The sequence below is a fragment of the Cyprinodon variegatus genome, unplaced genomic scaffold, assembly GCF_000732505.1.
Source record: "Cyprinodon variegatus isolate N-32 unplaced genomic scaffold, C_variegatus-1.0 Scaffold429, whole genome shotgun sequence".
NCBI classification, from domain to species: Eukaryota; Metazoa; Chordata; class Actinopteri; order Cyprinodontiformes; family Cyprinodontidae; genus Cyprinodon; species Cyprinodon variegatus.
Genome location: NW_015150882.1, coordinates 500998 through 519950, shown reverse-complemented (window position 1 = coordinate 519950; position 18953 = coordinate 500998). Strand labels below are relative to the sequence as shown.

Genomic DNA, 18953 nt, shown 5'->3' with positions numbered 1-18953 from the left:
TCTCACAAATTAAAAAATTGTTCTCATATGTGGGAAAAATTCCTGAGGCAAAATGTCATTCAGAGGCCGTTGACCCCAAGAGTCCCGTCACTTTTCACAGGAAACAACGTTATAATTGGTGTCAGAGTTTATTGTTTTAAATCTTTGGAGCTTGAGCTGCCGCTCTCAGCACAGAGCTTAAACACTCAGACTGTAAGTGGCGTCACTGTGACAGCTCTCTGCACGTTCACATGTTGGCCAAGGCGAATGCTGGTCTGTAGAGTGTTTCGCTGTCTGGGGCGGGGGTTCAAACTCTGGCACCAACTGGTGACGATTAGCATAATTTTCCTTGACTGTTAAAAAAGGGAAATAATAGTGATATTTAATGTCTATTGTTTAATTGTTTATAGATTCCTAAAAGTACGACACAAGGTTTGGGACTCTGGTTGTTGCATACTAAAGATGCACATCTATCCCTCTGTGTGCCTATCCACCTGGTCCTTTGGTCTGTTGGCTTTTCCATCTTTTTGTCTATCCATCTGGGAAGTCCTTAAAGATGTCATAGAATGCAAACCCGAGTTTACATTGCCATAGATGAATAACGATAGTTCAGTGGGTGAAATGGACCTAGAGAGAACTTCAAACCCCATCGACACCTCCTTTCTCTGTAAATCTCATAATTCTAAACTTCCACCATAAAACGGGCAAATCAAAAACAAAGCACGTAGATTTTGTCATGATCCTAAATTGACATACAGGCCAACCCACTGATTAGGCGGGGGGAAGCACGGGGCCGCTGGTGTCCAGGCTAACATCACCGGTTCGGGTTCGGTCACTCCGTCCCCCGCTGGGTCCCTGTCCCCATCCGCAGGGGTTTGCGGACCAGCCCCGGAGCTCACAGCTCGGTTCTGCTGCTCTGTAGTCGACCAAAATCGCAGACAATTTTGGGTTCCCCCTGGGCATTTTTTCTAGGTATGAAAATTAGGACATGTCCGGCAAAAAGTGGACATCTGGTCACCCTTCCATATCAACAATTTTGGTGTTTCAGTGTGTGAGAGCTTGTCGCTATGATGCGTCATTGCTCAGCAACTTCGCTCGTTGTAAACCAATCAATCAACCAAATGTATATACATATTATATATATGTGTATATACATATATATGTATATATGTGTGTCTGTGAGAATACTGGGGGAAAAAAACAAGTTTCACAGGAAGGTTACTCTACTTTAAGTTAATTTAAGTTTTACTTCTTCACACCCCTTTTCACACCATTTACATTAATCAATGTCATTTCTCTGGCTGTGTATACCAACAGGTTTTGTTTGGAGGGTTTTGTTTCTATTCATGTTCAGGCGAATTTAGTGAGTTTGGAAATTGGGGTTTGGTTTGGTTGGTGTTAAATAGTCTTTTTTTGTGTGTATTTGGTTGATTCATTTATTGTTGTTTGTTAAATTGTCTGTCTGAATTTGTCTGAAATAAATTCATGTTCACTTATTCATGGTCCGTCTTTGATACTATTCATACACCTATGAGCCTGTTCCTTTACCTTTTCATTAATCTATCCATACAACAGCCCATCCGTCTCTCCATTCAACCATCCACTAACATCCAGCCATCTCTCTTTTGCTTGATTCTTTTTTCCCTGTAATTAAATCAATAAATGTTTCCAAATATTAGTTTATCTGTGACTCCAGCCATCCTTTCATCCATCCATCCATGTTTGCTGTATGAATTTGGCAACTTCCCTATTAACAGCCTCACCGCTGAAATTGTTGAATCTGGAAGTGTCGTATTTGAATGTTACAAATGGGCCATAAACGGACGGAGAAATCCACACTGGAGGACAGGGAAATTGTTGAATAAAAATGTGCAGGAACCTTGGAGCGAAGGCTTGTTAGGGCTGTGAAAAGGAAGATTCTTCACCCCCTTTCATTTCAGGTGCGGTTTCTTTGAGTTGACAGAAAAGGATCAGATCAGACTCAGTCTATTTGAATATTTTCACTTCCACAGAATTGGGGTTTGAATTTAAAACCGACTCAACAGTTTCCTGAATCTGTAAACAAAGCAGTTTGTTTTCTCACTAGGACTGTGAAGTATGTGGTCTCATTATATAGATCCAGCCCAGGTGAACCCAATGATAGGCAGATGTCAGTGACAGACAGGTTATTTGCACTAAATTGACTATTAGCATCAGCCTCATTATGGTGATTGTCTCAATTTATGACTCTCATTACACGATTGTCTATCAATCTGAAACCATCTGCCACCGTGAGTACAGTGGTGGACAAAAAAAAAATAACGGATGTGTTTGCAAATTGAGTTTGACCGAGGTCTGTGGAGGACAGAGAGAGTGTGACAATTTTGCATAATGTACTTTGATGATGAAAGTCGTGTCTGAAGTTGGAAAAAGAAGAAAAAAATGATAATCTCTTCTCATTTAATCTCCCACTCTGTCATCTTCAGCCTGTCCTGTTGGTCAGTTCAAGTCGGGCACAGAGGGACGCTGCAGAGACTGTCCAGAATACAGCCAGGCCCCCAGCAAGGGGACGGAGGTGTGTGCGTGTCGTTCTGGGTACCTCCGTGCAGTTTCCGACCCAGCAGAAAGCTCCTGCTCCAGTAAGTCTACATTAATCAGTCATTAATCCACACTCTGTGTTGGTGCTAAGCAACCGCATTATCTACTCCCTTGGTCTCAATGTTTAACTTCTCCGGCTTGTCTTCACATTGTTTTGTGTTTTTGACACCTCTGGTGTTATTTCCCTGCTTCTCTCTGGTGTTCTTTAGCCAGTTAGCCTTTACTTCCTTTGTGTCCTTTGTGGCTCTGCCGGCTTTCAGATGCATGTCCTTTGTGACAGGTTGCTGGGGGGTTGGGGGGGCTTTTTCAGTGCTGATGGTCTGAAGTAACACCTCCATGTGGATTCAGGAATTTTACATTCTTATTTTTGAATGAGAGGCTCTCAGTAATTAGGGGTCATGTCTAAAGGTAGAGATGCCCATGAAGAGGATGAGAAGGAAATAAGGAGCATCAGGTTTTTGACTTGTTCTTTTTTCTGCAGCTGTGATGTAAAATCCAACCAAATAAGTTCATAATAATTTTAATAACAGCAGCGATAACTTTAATTGCAAATGCTTTATCTTAACTATTTATCATTTAATTTAGCTGTTTATAATATATTCAAATTTAACACTTGATTGCCGACGCGTTTCTCAATACTGCATTTCCTTATATTACTTTTTTTATTAATATATATTACTTCCCTCTGAAAACAAAGCACTGCAACAAAGTATTAGGTCTATGGCTGTCAGTTATAAAGCGTTAATAACACGTTAGCTGTTTTAGACTAGAAACGCCAACATTTTTTTTTAACGCACATTAATCACGCATCAAAACACATTCACCGTTCGCTTATGCTCTTTTTGTTCCCGCAGCGCTCTCTGTGCTGTTCGTTTTACCCTCTGCGCTTTTCGTAGTTCCAGGAATGCTAAGTGTGCGGGAGAGACCGCAGCATATCAGATCTGTGCTTTGAATGGGCAAAAATGGCCAGCTGACAAGGTATCCTGAATGATAAGTTTCTTTTTAAAGTTATACCAGAAGGCTCTCTTGACAAAACCCGAGTCCTCTGTCTATGTTGTCCCGAAGAAACGAGCATCTCACTGGTTTCATAACGCAATGTGCACTTTATTTTAACAGTACATGTTTATTTTTGTCCTGTGTTTAAAAAAAACTTAAGTTTACAGAGTACTTTGAAGTACTGTTTACTGTTGTGTAGTTTTATACAGTTTAACACCTAATTTTTACAATTTTTGAATAATTATTGGCCAGAATTTAAACAAGGATATTTTCATTCTAATTTCTTAAAAGTGCTTGAAAAATAATAAAAATAAAACTTTTTGTATAAGCATGTTTTTTACATGTCATTTATTGCACAATTGCATTTTTAAAATGCCAAAATAGGCTTTTACCTTTTCCGAAATAAAAAGATAAAAAATGCATTTAATTTGCGATTAATCTTGAGTTAACTGTTGATATTATGCGATTAATCGTAATAAAAAATTGTAAAAAATTTGACAGCACTAATTAGGACGCTTTTTTGCGTTTGTTCTTTTAGCAAATGTGATGTGTTCTTGGTCGACAGGTGTTTTTTTTTGCTATGGATGCTGCCTTAGATGCCATCTTTGGTTTACATACCCTCCACATTGATAAGTTATTCAGTGGTTTGAAAAGTATACCAGGTTGCTCCTGGACAAATAAACGATGGGCTGTTGAAGAAATGTAGGTTGTTCCTTTAGAGAACAATCTTTTAACCGAGCTGATAGATATCAAATGATTGTGTTTCTTGTCCATCGCAGTTTTTTATTAGACGAGCACCTAACGTGTTGGTTTTTGAGATCCTATAGCCTACTTCATGTCATCACACAGGTTCTATTTTTAACCCTTTCTTTATCCTACAGTTATGGCAATAATCAGACCTGGCTGTTGATGGTAAAACTGAATCAAAGATGGTTGGCGATTAATAAGCTACTTTTCTCTCTTTGGGTCAGTCTAAATTTGCATTGCTTCATTCCCTCGATAATTTATTCAACATTAAAAAAAAAAAAAGCCTTTTTTATTGATTCTGTTTAACTTTGTCTAATGTGAAATTTAGGTGAGAAAAAAGTGATTGCCAAATAATAAGAAAAGTGTCACAAATGTTAAACTCCCAAGTTCTTACAATCCCTTATTGGGTGTGATGTCGTCCGCCATGGTTTATTAAGAGCACTATCAGCGCTGAAATCACCCGCAGATTCAGTGACAAAAACTCTCTGTCTCCACGGCAGTAAGTGATACTGATTCACAGAGCCTGAGTGGTCTCTCTCTGTTTCGTTATGCTTGGCTTCAGGCAATAGCTATCTACTCAGAATGTTCAGGCAGCCATCATTATCCTCGTGCTTTAGATGAACCTAATTGCACCAGTTGAGTTCTGGAAAAACACGCTCCTGCTGTGATGCAAAGCTGCTGCAAGACCACTGCAGTTTTTAATGGAAAAATGTAAACAAGTATGCATCGTGAAAAAAAAAGACGTGAGCAGAGAGCATGATTGCGTTCCTGTTGTATTATTGAAACTGAGTGACACTAAAAAGTTTCATATTAATTTGACCCTTTAGTAAAAAAGGAACTACTTTTGCTCTCAAAGTATTTATTTTGAGCCAAATAAAAGATCTAATATAAAATTTTGAAGTAATAATTTCCTTTTGATTTTTTATGACCATCAGAAGTGTTCTGCATTTATTTTAATTTTAAGATTATTTCATATATAAAAATCTAAAAGGTTTTGCATTCCTTTGCATTCAGTCTCCTTTACTGTAAATAAAATTCAGTGCTACAAATCTGTGTCAGCCGACCTCTGTAAATGTCTAAGAGGTTTTTTGCAAGATTAGTGAATGCAGACGGGTCAAGGGTTCAAATTATGGGGAAGTTTATATCAGGGGAAGGTTACAAAATGTTATCTAAAGACATACCAGAAACTCCTGTGGTTGAAATGGGAAAAAAAAAAAAAAAACTACCAAGATGTGGTCATCCAGCTAACCCGCCTGGCCAAAGGTCAGCATTAATAAGAGAAGTGGCCAAGAGGCTCAGCCAGCGGCAAACAAAGAGTAGCAAGAAAAAAAAAAAACTTTGAAGCAAAGCCGTGAGAAGTCCTGTTTCCAGTTTGCTGCAGGCCCCGTAGGAGACACAGCGGCCATGTGAAAGCAGGCGCTCTGGTCAGGTGAGATCAAACCTAAACTCTCTGGCCTACATACTGAAACTGTATGTGGCTAAACAACACGCATCATGCTGTGGAGAAGGTTGGGTGACTTCCTTTTTTTTGTATTTTAGCTGCGGTAAGTTAGTTTACTAAAGTTCATGAGGTGATGGATGGTGCTGGTTTTCTGATTGTAAATCCATTAGAGGCTTCAACAGAGTTGAGACTGGGCTGGAAGTTCCCCTTCCAGCAGAAGCCCGATCCTAAACATACAGAGATATAATTAAAGCTAAAGATGGAAATTTAGTAATGTGTTGTTGACAGACACACTCCATCCAAGCAGACCCTGCAAAAACCGAGGGTGAACAGTGTCAGTATGTAGATATACAAAGCTTGTAGAGACAGATCCTCAAAGATTTGCAGCTGTAATGAAAACGAACAACAGTTGAAAAAATATTGACTCTGGAGGCTAATTATAAATGCAGGCCACACTTTTCAGATTTTTAACATTAGAACTGTTTAAAATATATATATTTTTTCATTTATAGTTATGCACAATTTGTGTTACTCAATTATATAAAATCCGAATAACATTGAAGTCTGTGCAAAAAAAGTGTTAAAGTGAACTGAATATTTCAATTTAAAATAGAAAATATTTCAGCCTATGAGGTATACATGGGACATCTTTCTCTCTGCCTGTGAGGTATAAATATAAGTCCACCTTTCAAAACAGTGATTAAAGTCCAACTTTAAATCTGCAAATAAATCCAATTAGCGAATTGATGTGTATGTTTTTGTCCCTGCAGGACCTCCCTCTGCTCCTCGTAGTGTCATCCCCTGGATCAACGACACCACGCTCACACTGGAGTGGAACGAGCCTTTAGACAGAGGTCACAGAGAAGACCTCAGCTACTCCATTAAGTGCTCTGTATGCAGGTCACCCAGGGAAACTTGTCTCCCCTGCGGAGACAGCGTCAGCTACCGTCCGGCGCGGGAAGGCCTGCAGGTTCGCAGGGTGGAAGTGTGGGGCTTGTTGCCTCACACCACGTACACCTTCACCGTTCAGGCGCTCAACGGCGTTTCAACGCTTAGCACCAAGGAGCCGGCTGGCGAAAGCATCAACATCACCACCAGCCATGAAGGTAGGAGGAAAAAAAGCATTAAAGTTAATAAAAGGGTTTATATAATCAGGATCTGACACCATATCTATTATCCTGATGCTGTCTGTACAGTTCCATCTCTGGTGTCTGCGATCCGGAAGAGTGATTCCACAGAGAGCAGCCTGACTCTGCAGTGGTCGGTGCCAGATCAGCCGCACTACAACGTGCTGATGTATCAGCTGCGGTACTGTGAGAAGGTAACCCCTCCCAACCAGCGAATGATCATCCAGATTTATTTATTTATCTAATTTGTTCACAGTTAGATTGTTCCTCTGCTTTTCAATTAAACCTCATGTGGTTTTTAATTTGTTAGTTCATAATAATGTTTGCCAAAAGCCTTTAAAACAATAAAAACAAAAGAATTTCATTTATTTATTCTTTTATAGTGCATATTAGAAAACAGTGCCCAAAAATGGAATTATAAAGTCAGTTAAGAGATGGTGTATCATACCCAGCCGGAGCAAACGGCTGATGTGAATGGACGCGTTTAAAGACCTTTTCTTATAATTTGTTTTTTTTTTCTGCAATGATTTCACTTCAGATCCAGAGCTTTTGGACGGTGACTGAAAATACGCTGCTCAACGGCAGTGTTTAGACCAGACTGGGTACCTTTTTAAAGGAGCCGTTTTAGGCTCTTAAAGGTCTGATTGGGGTGTGGTGAAAGGAAGTGATTAAAAGATTCTTAAGATACCTTGAAGATACTAGAGTTTCACAATCAATTTAAAAAATCAATGCTACTAGAATGCAGCTTAAGCAGGGAAGTGTGTTTATATTTTTAATTGAAGCAAGCACAAGATGTGACGGATCAGTCGATTATCACATTAGTAGCACTAAATTATTACCTTTTCAAAGGAACAAATAGGATAAAGGAAGAAGGAGATATATGCCTGACATTCTGCAGCTTTTTCCTTTATTTGTTTATTTATTTATTTTTTACAATAAATGCACATGAGAGGGAAAAAAAAAACTGAAAATAAATAGGATAAAAAGGGATTCCATTAGTTGGAGGATGTGGTTATTTTGTTTAGCTTTTAAAGATGGCTGCATTTTGAGAACTTACTTTGAGGATCTTAATCAAGAATGAAAGCAGCTTCCTGGCTTTTATACAGCAAAAGATGCCAGAGGGCCAATGGAAAGTCATAGATATGCAGGAATGTTGAATTTCTGTTCATCTTAATACATGTGTGCCACAGTGCAACAACAAAAGCTTATATGATAGCATTATTTGGTATAACCTAATGTTTAAAGTGTAGTTCATTAATAATATGCTCTCCAACAATATCTTTGGTAACTTAGGGGGTTAATCTTGATCATGGTCTCCAGCTGGTTGTGCACAGCACCAAGATGGAGTCTGAAAGCTGTCACTTTAGGCATTTTCTATATGAAAACAGAAGGGATAATTATTGCTGAAAGTTTTGGATCAAATTAGCTGAAATGTTAAACTTACGGCAGAACTGATTTTATCTGAAGGACCATGCACGGTTTAAAATGTAATATATAGCAAGATAACTTGGCCTGGAGTGAAAGTATAAATGCCAGATATTTATTACGACTAAATTCTTGTTATAATGCAAAGATGTACGGTAAATTAGGCCTGATGGTTGAAAAGAAAGTGAAGAATAAGGAAAACCTGACTTAGTTAAAATCAGTGTCTCATTTAATGTTTTGATGTTATTTAAATGAAAGGAAAAGTCCGGTCAGCAAGGAATAATCAATGGATCATTATCTATACCTAAAACTAATACGTTTACTTTGATTTAATGAATTTAGCATTAATCAGTATGAAAAATAAAAACAATCATTTTCGTCGCGATCACAGTCCGGAACTGGCCATTTTTGCCCAAATATAGTAACACCTCTCTCCTGACATCTCCCGGCATGGACGTCACGGTGCAGTAAGCTTAGCGCCATTCTCCCCGCTTTACGGGCAAAATCAATGAGAACTACGAGACACATCTTCAATCAACAACAATTATTTAAGATTTCCAGAGGACTTTCCCATTGAAATTCACGGGAGCTATAGTTAAACTGACAATCCCCGCGTCAATGACAGTTTGATGTTGTAATACATCGGGTAAAAGTGAAAGAAAAAAATTTTTTTATTTCACCTTTCCTATTCATGATCCTCCACGGACGGGTTTGTCGTTGGATTGCCAACTTAAAGAGGGAGGATTTGCCATCGCCAGAGAGAGAAAACACGTAATATGTAGCAAACATTTCAAAGAAGAATGTTTTCAAGATGACTTGGATAATAGCGCGTAGTGACAAACACAAGATACAGCACTGGGACTTGCTTAACAGCCGATACCGCACCATGACTTCACAAACCGGTTTGTGGCTGTTGTGTTCTTTGACAAACATGGATGTCTCCAGTAAAGCGCATTCAAATGAAAATTACTCCTAATTAAAGCACATCATTTATTGAACAGTATGTAATAATTTCATATTTAACGTACTTTCAGAAGTTTTAATTCTGAATATGACCAGATTTTTCCTTAAAAGAAGCTGAACTGAAGGGACAAATAAACCATCAGCAAAGCAGTAGTTCTCTTATTATAGATTGCTGTGATAGCAAATACAATACTAACATTACTGGGCCTAAAATAAATCCCTGAGGCTCTCCTCTGCTAATCCTTCCTCAATGGTCTCCTGCAATCCTCAAACCCTTAGAGAAACCAAACCCTCAGCTCCATCAGGTGATAATGAATACTGCCCCAAATGAAAGAAGAAGGTCCTGTTTGACCAACAGGACCAAAACCATTCATTTGCAAAGCCTTTAATACCTGGACAGGACAGCAGCTGAGATAAAGAGATGGTGTGATCAGCCGGATCATTGTTCTAAATGTAAAACCTCAACACAATTAACATCTCCAAGCTAAGCCTGTTTTAATGTGCTGTCATTGGATAAAAGGATAATCCAGATTAACTTCAGGTCCGTTTCATTGATCATATGAAAACCTCAACAGATTACTTTGTTTCTAAGCAGTCTTCTTGGCTAAAGCTGGCAGTTCTTTTAACGTTTTCCTCAATGTTTAAACTCCGTCTTCATCCAGCTGACTTCAGTTTTCTTTGGCAGGAGAAGCGCAGTGAAAACCGGTGCTCGAACAAACAGACTGACACAAACCAGGCTGTGCTGACAGACCTCCGCAGGGCCACTCAGTATGAAGTGCAGGTTCGGGCGCGCACCCAGGCCGGTTATGGCAGCTTCAGTCCTGCAGTCGTCTTCAGCACCCTGCCTGATGGTAAAATGTTCTTGCTTTCTCTTGCAAAAACGTCTCAGCTTTTATGTTTTTTTTTTCTTTTCCACTAGATTTTTTTTTTCATTAGTCTTATCAGCATTCACAATCCCTGCCTAGTGTTTGTAATGCATTCATCGCCTGCAAGAAGGTGTCCTTGTATGCAGCCTGTTATTAATACAGATTCTTGTAATGTCCTTTTAGCTTTACCAGTATAAACCTGACAGCTTTTGCACTTTTAAAACTTTAACTTTCTCAGTTAATGTCTTTTTTCCTTTTTTTTTGAACTTTCAGGATATGACTCTGCCTCCCAGTTCTTGGTTCCTGGCATTCTTATCGCAGTCGGGATGCTGCTGCTTGTCACTTTTGTCGTCTTAGCCATCTTCTGCCTACGGTGAGAACAAGGGAAAAAGGAAAAGAAGCTGAGAAGAAGACTGATTTGCATGGGGGGGGGAGCTGCCAAAACAACAGGAAATGTGGAAGAAAAGAAGGGAAATCGAAAACTTAAAACAACCATGACCCTGATTTAACAGTTTTGCACCACTTTGTTCTTTTGTTTATACCTATTGTATCTTATCAACGCTAGATTTGCTCTGTGCTGTCCTCTCTTCTTTTTTTTCTTTCTACGTCTGTGAAACAGTTCAGACACAAAGCAGCGTTTGTAATTTCTTTCGCTTACGCAGCTAAAAGCTATCCTCCTCATTAGAACATTTTCCTGAGGCTTCATTGTTTGAGTAAATAGTGCTGGATGCCCTAACGGGCAAGAGCAGGAGAGAAAGTGCATAGATCTGGTTAAGAGAGATGACGACAGAGGTAGAGGGCAGGGAAAGACAGGATGCAGGCGTCCCAGCCCTGTTTCCACAGGACAGGAGAACAATAGCTGTGACCTTGTGGCACATTCACACACACACGAACCGACTACTGAGGCCCAGATCTGCCACAAACTGAGGGTGGTGCTTTACTGCTATTTTAGGCTTATGAAGAGGGGGAGAGAGGGAGGGGATCAGTGGAAGGCAGTGATCCAGGAGCCACAGGCCTGTAACAGTCTTGTAGGGATGAGTCTGCGCCGAAGGAATCCTAATGGAGCCACTTGTGTCAAAGAGCAGGACCGTAGGGGTCTGCTCGGATGCCGGCCATCACAACAAGTCATGTTGTATTGTGCCTTTAAGATTTCCGAGGATTGTTGAGAGCAGACAGAGGGGTTTTCGAACTGGAATACACGGAATAGAAATAATGTATTTCAGAAAGAGCGCACTTTACCTGGAAAAGTGTTTCTCACTCTTTGTTGAAGTGTTCGCACATTCTGAACATTTAGTAGAACAGTATGATCTGTTTCAGTGTATTCTATCATTGCTAGAAAAAAGTATTTTACAGATTCAAAGATGTTGCACTAATTAAACCTTTACTTTTCAAAATCGCCCAACTGCACCACCTGTATTTAACTGGATTTTATTGTTTTGTTATGAGAAAATAACCCTTACTTTTAAGGTCACGAAGGGAAAAATTTTCATTGGAAAAACTTCAATAGAAAATGGAAAGTGTGAGCAGAGATCTGCTCAGGTAGGAGGACCTTCCTACATTACAGCTACAAGTCGCCTCTTTTCTTCCTTATGTAAGAGAGAATGTAGCCTCTGCTTAAAGAAAACCATAAAATGTCTTCCAACAACCATGTATTGGACTGTGAAGATGAAGAAGGAAGAGATCATATGAATTGTTTGGCCGACCTCCAGAACACTTTGGAGGAAGACGAAAACTGCCCTTCACGCTGAAACATCATACTTTTGGGATGCATTTCATCTACAGAGATGGGAAGATATGAGGAAATGTGGCCAGAAATGAAAAATTGCTTTTTCCGGAAAAACTCATCTAGTCTAAATTATCTTGAGGAATCTGCAAAAATGTCAGTCTGCATATATGTAGAACTTGACATATTGAGACTTGCAGTGACTAGGGGGTTCCTGCAGCACAGAATAAGATCAGGGCTTGAGAAGACACATGCGCACCGCACTTTTCAGATATATAGTCATTAAAAAAAAGTTCTCACCTTATGCTCTACTTTGTTTTTGTGTTTATACACAAAATACAAATAAAATACAATGAGTTTTGGCTGTAAGAAAACCTGATAAAATGTGTAAAAGTTCACAGGATATGAATACTTTTTTAAGGTAATTTTTCAGAATTACCCTTTGTTCTATCTTTGATCTTTTTGCATGACCTGAATTCTTCCTATGATGGTTTTAAAAAATGTATTTTTGCAATTCATCCTTCTTTCTAATTGTCCAATATTCCAATAATTATATTATTAGGCTAGTAGTGTATTTGAAATAATTGCTTATGAATAATAATTCTTGGGAAAACTTTACCTGGGCCATAATCTTGATGCATTTATGCCTTTCTGTTTCCTGCTACAGCCGACACAGCCGAGTAAAAGATCCCGAGCTGAGCGACAAAAACAGCCAATACCTCATTGGCCAAGGTAACCCATCAAGGGCATGCACGCTAAACCTCTTGATTTATAACCTGTCACCGTCAGAGAAACCATTCCTAATGATACAGCGGGTACTTTGCTGCTCACAGTTCTCTAAACATCTCTTTGCTTTCCTTTCCCACGACTCTGTTTGTTCGTCTGTGGCAGGGGTCAAGGTTTACATCGACCCTTTCACCTATGAGGACCCTAATGAGGCGGTGCGAGAGTTTGCCAAGGAAATCGATGTTTCCTTTGTCAAGATAGAGGAGGTTATCGGCGCCGGTACGCTCCATTCACATGCTTTTCCCACTATTGCTGAATGGTTACCTGGTTACCTTTATGTGAAATTGCTTCATTTGTGTGTGTGTGTGTTTTTTGCCTGATTGTTCTCTTAAAAAAATTTTATTAATCTGTATTTAATTTAGCTTTTTTATATTAATTCATAGTCTTTGTCTGGGCTCCTTTTTTATCAGACCAAATTCAATATAGTTGCACCAATAAAGCAATTAAATGATAAATATGTGGCCAACATTATTGACTCTCATTTAAACAAAAGGGCACCACTTGCTGCAAGCAAACTTTACACTGGTTAGATAAAGGGCTCATTGCCATAATGTTGAACACAGCAGCTCTAATGCGTATTTATGTGTCCTTGTGTGCTGCAGGCGAGTTTGGTGAGGTGTGCCGAGGACGCCTGAAAATCCCAGGGAAAAAAGAAAACTACGTGGCTATCAAGACCCTGAAAGGTGGCTATACCGAGAAGCAGAGAAGGGACTTCCTGTCTGAAGCCTCCATCATGGGGCAGTTCCAGCACCCCAATATCATCCACCTGGAGGGCATCATAACAGCCAGCTGTCCGGTCATGATTCTCACAGAGTTCATGGAGAACGGCGCATTAGACTCCTTCCTACGGGTCAGTTTGACAGCTCGCACTGAAGGAAGCTGTCGCACCACCTCCCAAACCAAGGCGCACGCCGTCGCATCTAAACTGTCTCCCTCTTCCCCCGCAGCTGAACGACAGCCAGTTCACTCCCATTCAGCTGGTGGGGATGCTGCGCGGCATCGCCTCGGGCATGAAGTATCTGGCAGAGATGAGCTACGTCCACAGAGACTTGGCTGCACGCAACATCCTGATCAACAGCAACCTGGTGTGCAAGGTGTCCGACTTTGGCTTGTCACGCTTCCTGCAGGAGAACTCCTCCGACCCGACTTACACAAGCTCTCTGGTGAGGCTCTAATTTACTCATTACTCACAGTTGTGTTGGCAGGGAAGTCTTAGTATGTATGCGATGCTAATAGTTTGACCTTTTATATGCAGGGAGGCAAGATCCCAATCCGCTGGACAGCACCAGAGGCAATAGCCTTCAGAAAGTTTACCTCTGCCTCAGACGTCTGGAGCTACGGCATTGTTATGTGGGAGGTGATGTCTTTTGGAGAGAGACCCTACTGGGACATGAGCAACCAGGATGTGAGTTTAAGCAGAAATCCACCTTAAGCCATTTTAAATAATCAGTCTCTGCATTGGTTTGAATTATTAACACTCTAACCATAGTTTTAAAAACAGAACTCTAATCATCAGGTTGCTTATTATTTACAGCCTGTTTGCCTCCTTACTAAACACTCTGCAACTCCAAATCGATCCAAACATCATTTAGTCGAAACACTTTGTTTGAACAGCAGCCGTTTGTCTACCATTGTCAGGTAATCAATGCCATCGAGCAAGACTACCGGCTGCCCCCGCCACCCGACTGCCCCTCCCACCTGCACCAGCTGATGCTGGACTGCTGGCAGAAGGATCGCTCGGCGCGTCCTCGCTTCGCCGACCTCGTCAGCGCTCTGGACAAACTCATCCGCAATCCCGCCTCGCTGAAAATAGTTGCTCAAGAAGCAGGAGGGTAAGAGTGAAAACATGAAGCTCCAGAAAAACATTTCAGTCTAAACAAGTGTAGATCATTATGGCTTCTTCCCCTGACCGATGATCCCAGCCTTTCTTTTGTAGATTTAAAGCCGACTCATTGTTTTTCTCTGTGGCTTATCCAAATGGTCGGGACAAAACTATGCTGAATGCTTCCTTTACTATTTTGGCCTCTGTTCTGGTCAAGCAGAAACCTCTCCTCTTTGCATGAAACCAAAATTGATCTTTGTGAGACACAGAGTGAAAGCATCCTTCATGATTCAACAGTTACACACATTACCTTTTTTCATCCAGTGCTGAAAATGGATAAAGTTGTGGAAATTTAGTGGTTAGGGTTCTGTTAAAAAAACAAAAACAATATCCAGTTTGAGTCCTGCTTATTTTGGTACCTGCTTTAGTAGGAATAGTTTGGTCTTTCAAATAAAATACCAGACAAAAAAAAAAAAAAAACCTTCAAAATAAAAGCTTTCAGAATGTAAATAAAAAGTGTGCAGTGTCCTTTAATGGCATTGCTAATGAAAAATGTGCATAAAATGGTGGTGAAATTAAAGTTTCAAAATATAATTCTAAAAATTTTCCAGATTATTCTGAAATTAGATTCCACATTACCAATCAAACCAAAATGGTGATGACAGGGGGATTATGTTGGCCTTTTAACATAAAGCATTCATCCCTGCTGCAACCAGACTCTAAAATGCGACGCTACAACGGCAATAACATGTGCAATGTATAATGTGCAATTACTATTTGATCCCCTGTGCAATAACCCGTTTCTCTACATTTTACACCCAGAGCAATAACTATATATATATATATATATATATATATATATATATATATATATATATATATATATATATATATATATATAATATCCATCTATATAGATACCCATGTAAAGACCCTGTGTAATAATCCTGTATAAAAATCATATTTTAAAAAATATATATGCATATACTGTATATATGCCATGCACCTTTCGCATCCTTTGACCATTTGAGGTGATGTAACAAGTACATTTCTTTCTATAAAGATCTTTAAAATAGACTTTTTCATATTTAATTGATAACATTGCATTAGGCCTGATAAAGCATCATAATAAAGCTCGTGGGTTCTTCTCCAGATACGGTTGAAAATGAAAGCCTTTTATTACTGACTACTTCATAAGTACATTCCTTATGACTAATAGAACAACACCAATCATGGAAAATTCCCTTTAAATTAAAGCTAGCACATCTTTAAAGTAAACGTCCTGCTTTTACATAAAAAAGACTTAATCCTTGAAAGAACTAAACAAACAAGTCATGAAAAAGAGATTATTTAACATCTTAAAAATAAAGTTCACAGATGACCTTTTTTTTAGATGACTGTCTTGCTCTTTCATGGGTTTTATCATTAAAGATGCTGCTAAAGTTACATTTCTAAAAGGTGCTGGTTTCTTTATATTCAGCTTCTAGAATTTTTTTCTCAACATTATTTGCTCTTATTTTTGGGGCCTTCTTTGTCTTTTAAAGTTTGTGGGTTCTTTTTCACATTTTTCTTTTGACATTTAGCTGCCGTTTGCTCATTTTCAACCCTCAAGTAGCATGTTTATGTTTTCCAAGCCGCTTAACTCTGACCTTTGAATCATGAGGCATAAAAATGCTCCTGAATTCAAAGGATGGAACGGTGCTGCTTTCTGAAGAAAAATGGCTTGGCAAAGAATCTATTTTAAATTGAATTGTCAGGCAATTTGTTACTTGCAGACTGTCACTGTGAATCTACTGCTGTGTTTGATTGATCTAAAATCTGTGATGTCACAAAGACGGACCAACAAGACAAATTTAGAGAAACCTGCAGCTAAAATGATTACCGTAAAACGAAAAATGCTGATCTTGTTTTAGGTCTTGATAACATAGTTCCTAAATCAAGGATTGGTCTGAAAATAAAGAATTTTAAATTGAAAATGAAATCTAAAAACTATAGCTGAAGAGATTTATAAAGAATTTTATGAAATGAACCACCTCAGATACAAAGTAGACAAAAAATAGCAATAGATACAAGCTATCACCTTTGTCTTAGTGCCAACAGACTGATCTCCTGATTCAGACTGTCGTGGTAATGCACTGATAAAGTCAGCAGTGTGTGTGTATACTGATTGAAAAGGCTGCAATGTCTCTTTCTGGGGTCATTTGGACGGCCTGACAGTAGCAGGACAGACATTACCCTCCCACTGCCCACTCTGAGATGCCATCTCTGAGTCCTGCTGTGAACTGTCAGCCACTTGCTGTGCCCATTTCCCTTCCTTCGCATTCTGCCTGTCAGCCGGTTACATACCGCTGAAGACACCCCACCCCTGATGAATCCCATTGTTAGTAGCCGTCAGTCACTGCGCCTCAGATTATGCCTCTCCTCGTCAGCAGAACGTTGCTGCAGGACGCATGAAAGCCCGTCACTGCTGTTTTGGTGACAGTGAATGTGTGTCATTCTTATGTTTGTCGGCTTTCTCCGCCCCCTCCCCTGCAGGCCGGCCTACCCCCTGCTGGACCAGCGTGCACCTTTGGCCCTCTCACCGTGCTCTTCAGTCGGGGATTGGCTCAGGGCTATCAAGATGGAGCGCTATGAGGACAGCTTCCTGCAGGCTGGCTTCAACTCCGTAGATCAGCTGGCTCAAATCACTGCTCAGTTAGTTTCTTCTATTTCCATCTCATCTAATTTTGTCTCTTAATTTAGACGCTTAGTCTTGTTGCTTTTAATTTCAATACTTTATGATGGTTGTATTGAATAACTTTAGGTAATAACGGTATAATAACACCCGGGCTGCAAATAACAATTTTTTTGCAATTTGATAATAATATTTTGGTAGATCAAATGATTAATAATCGGATAGCCAAAGATTCTTTAAAGAAGACTTTTAACTAAATGAAACTAGGTGAAACCAAAACCTTTTTCATTTGAGGAGTTCTGGATAGAGCATAATGACAGATTTTCGTTTTTACAGTCTTGGTCTAATTACTGCTCTAAGTGGGTTGCTCTGTCAGATAAATGCATGTTTTACTGTCTCTATAGTACATTTAACGATTGATCTGTTACTAATTTAGTTGATGATTATTTCAATAATTGATTAATCTTGTTTATTGTTTCTACCATAGATATAGCACCTTTCACAGAATTATGTTTTTGTTGTTTTCAGGGATCTGCTGCACATGGGCGTGACTCTAGCTGGACACCAGAGGAAAATCCTTTCTAGCATTCAGACAATGACCTTGCAAAACAAGAGCACAGCAACTGTGACATTCTAGCTGCTTTACCCCCCTTCATCCTGGACGTGAACACAGCACACAGGTGTGCCGCTGTGTCCTAGAGCGCTCTGGATCCTTTCCTTTGACCCACTTTGAACACAAACTCTGAGGAAAGGAGGGAGATTGTATTCACAACCAGGGAAAAGAACACAAAAAAGAAGAAAAAAAAACAGAGGATAAGGATGACTGATGAGACTTGAACCAGTTACCTGGATAAACCAGTCATCTAGACTTTCTCTGTCAGATTTTCAAATGTTTGCTATCACTATTTTTACATCTAGCGAGTGTAGAGCTCAGTACATCTGCCAAACCATGATGAGCGATAAACCAGTGTTTACACAGTTTCTCAAGTTAAATTCTCAAAGCGTTCTTATGTGTCGTCAAAAAAACAATGTCACTTTGACTTTTAACCAAAGGAGACAAAATAAAAATGCTAATGTAAAACCTTTTGTTTGTTTTCAGGTTGTTATATAATTAGAGCTGTTTTGATGCTGGCTGTCTTTTGCTAATCCTTCTGGATCACCTTCCATGTCAGTTCTGCACATTCTAACAACAGGACTAGTTGGCTTCCATTATCTTTCAAAGTGACCTCATCTTTACTCAGGTGTGATGTGTAATACAGACTATGAGGAGCGCTGTTGATGCCCGTAATCAGACTCCTCATCTTCCTCAGTCTGGCTCCCCTTGGCCAGCTAAAAAAAAAAAAAAAAACACAAGCGGAAAAATGAGGCACAAAAGAGACATTTCAGCACTTTTGTCATTTCAGAGTGATTTGTAATCTTGTGTGATTTGATGTGTTTCTTCTGGGCTGTGTTTCTGTTGGATGTTTCCTGCTGGCAGCTCATTTTTGTTCTAATCAACCAGAACAAGGACCAAGTTGACTCAGAGAAGACTGTAGAAACAGTATTTCATGTTACCTGGCCTTGAAACATGTTTTCAATCGATATAAGTGATAATGTACATTTAAATACTCTTATTCTGTATTCTCCATCATCTTCCAGTGCCATTTATATGTCTATATGTGGTCTTAAATGACTGTTTTATAAAGCAGATATCTTTTCTGTGGGATTTAGTCTGTCTTGTTTTTGTTCTATCTTGAAAGTTAATCGTAGGAAAAAAATCACAGGCACAGCTAGTAGCTAACCAACAGTAACATCATTAGGTTTCTGTATAAACAGCTAAAAGGCTTT

The 18953-nt window shown here is 39.4% G+C and overlaps 1 protein-coding gene across 1 annotated transcript in view; it reads left to right on the top strand.

The window, feature by feature from the left end:
* Positions 1-18474, top strand: part of LOC107093502 (ephrin type-B receptor 4-like) — a 63673-nt gene extending 45199 nt beyond the window's left edge. Inside the window, exons 5-17 of the mRNA XM_015388602.1 lie at positions 2445-2597; positions 6511-6846; positions 6937-7061; positions 9941-10106; positions 10395-10494; positions 12512-12576; positions 12736-12849; positions 13233-13480; positions 13578-13793; positions 13886-14035; positions 14269-14462; positions 16988-17146; positions 17655-18474. Coding sequence (XP_015244088.1) covers positions 2445-2597; positions 6511-6846; positions 6937-7061; positions 9941-10106; positions 10395-10494; positions 12512-12576; positions 12736-12849; positions 13233-13480; positions 13578-13793; positions 13886-14035; positions 14269-14462; positions 16988-17146; positions 17655-17763 — 2135 coding nt within the window. The 3' untranslated portion in view covers positions 17764-18474. The remainder of the gene's footprint in view (positions 1-2444; positions 2598-6510; positions 6847-6936; positions 7062-9940; positions 10107-10394; positions 10495-12511; positions 12577-12735; positions 12850-13232; positions 13481-13577; positions 13794-13885; positions 14036-14268; positions 14463-16987; positions 17147-17654) is intronic.
* Positions 18475-18953: the final 479 nt, after the last annotated feature.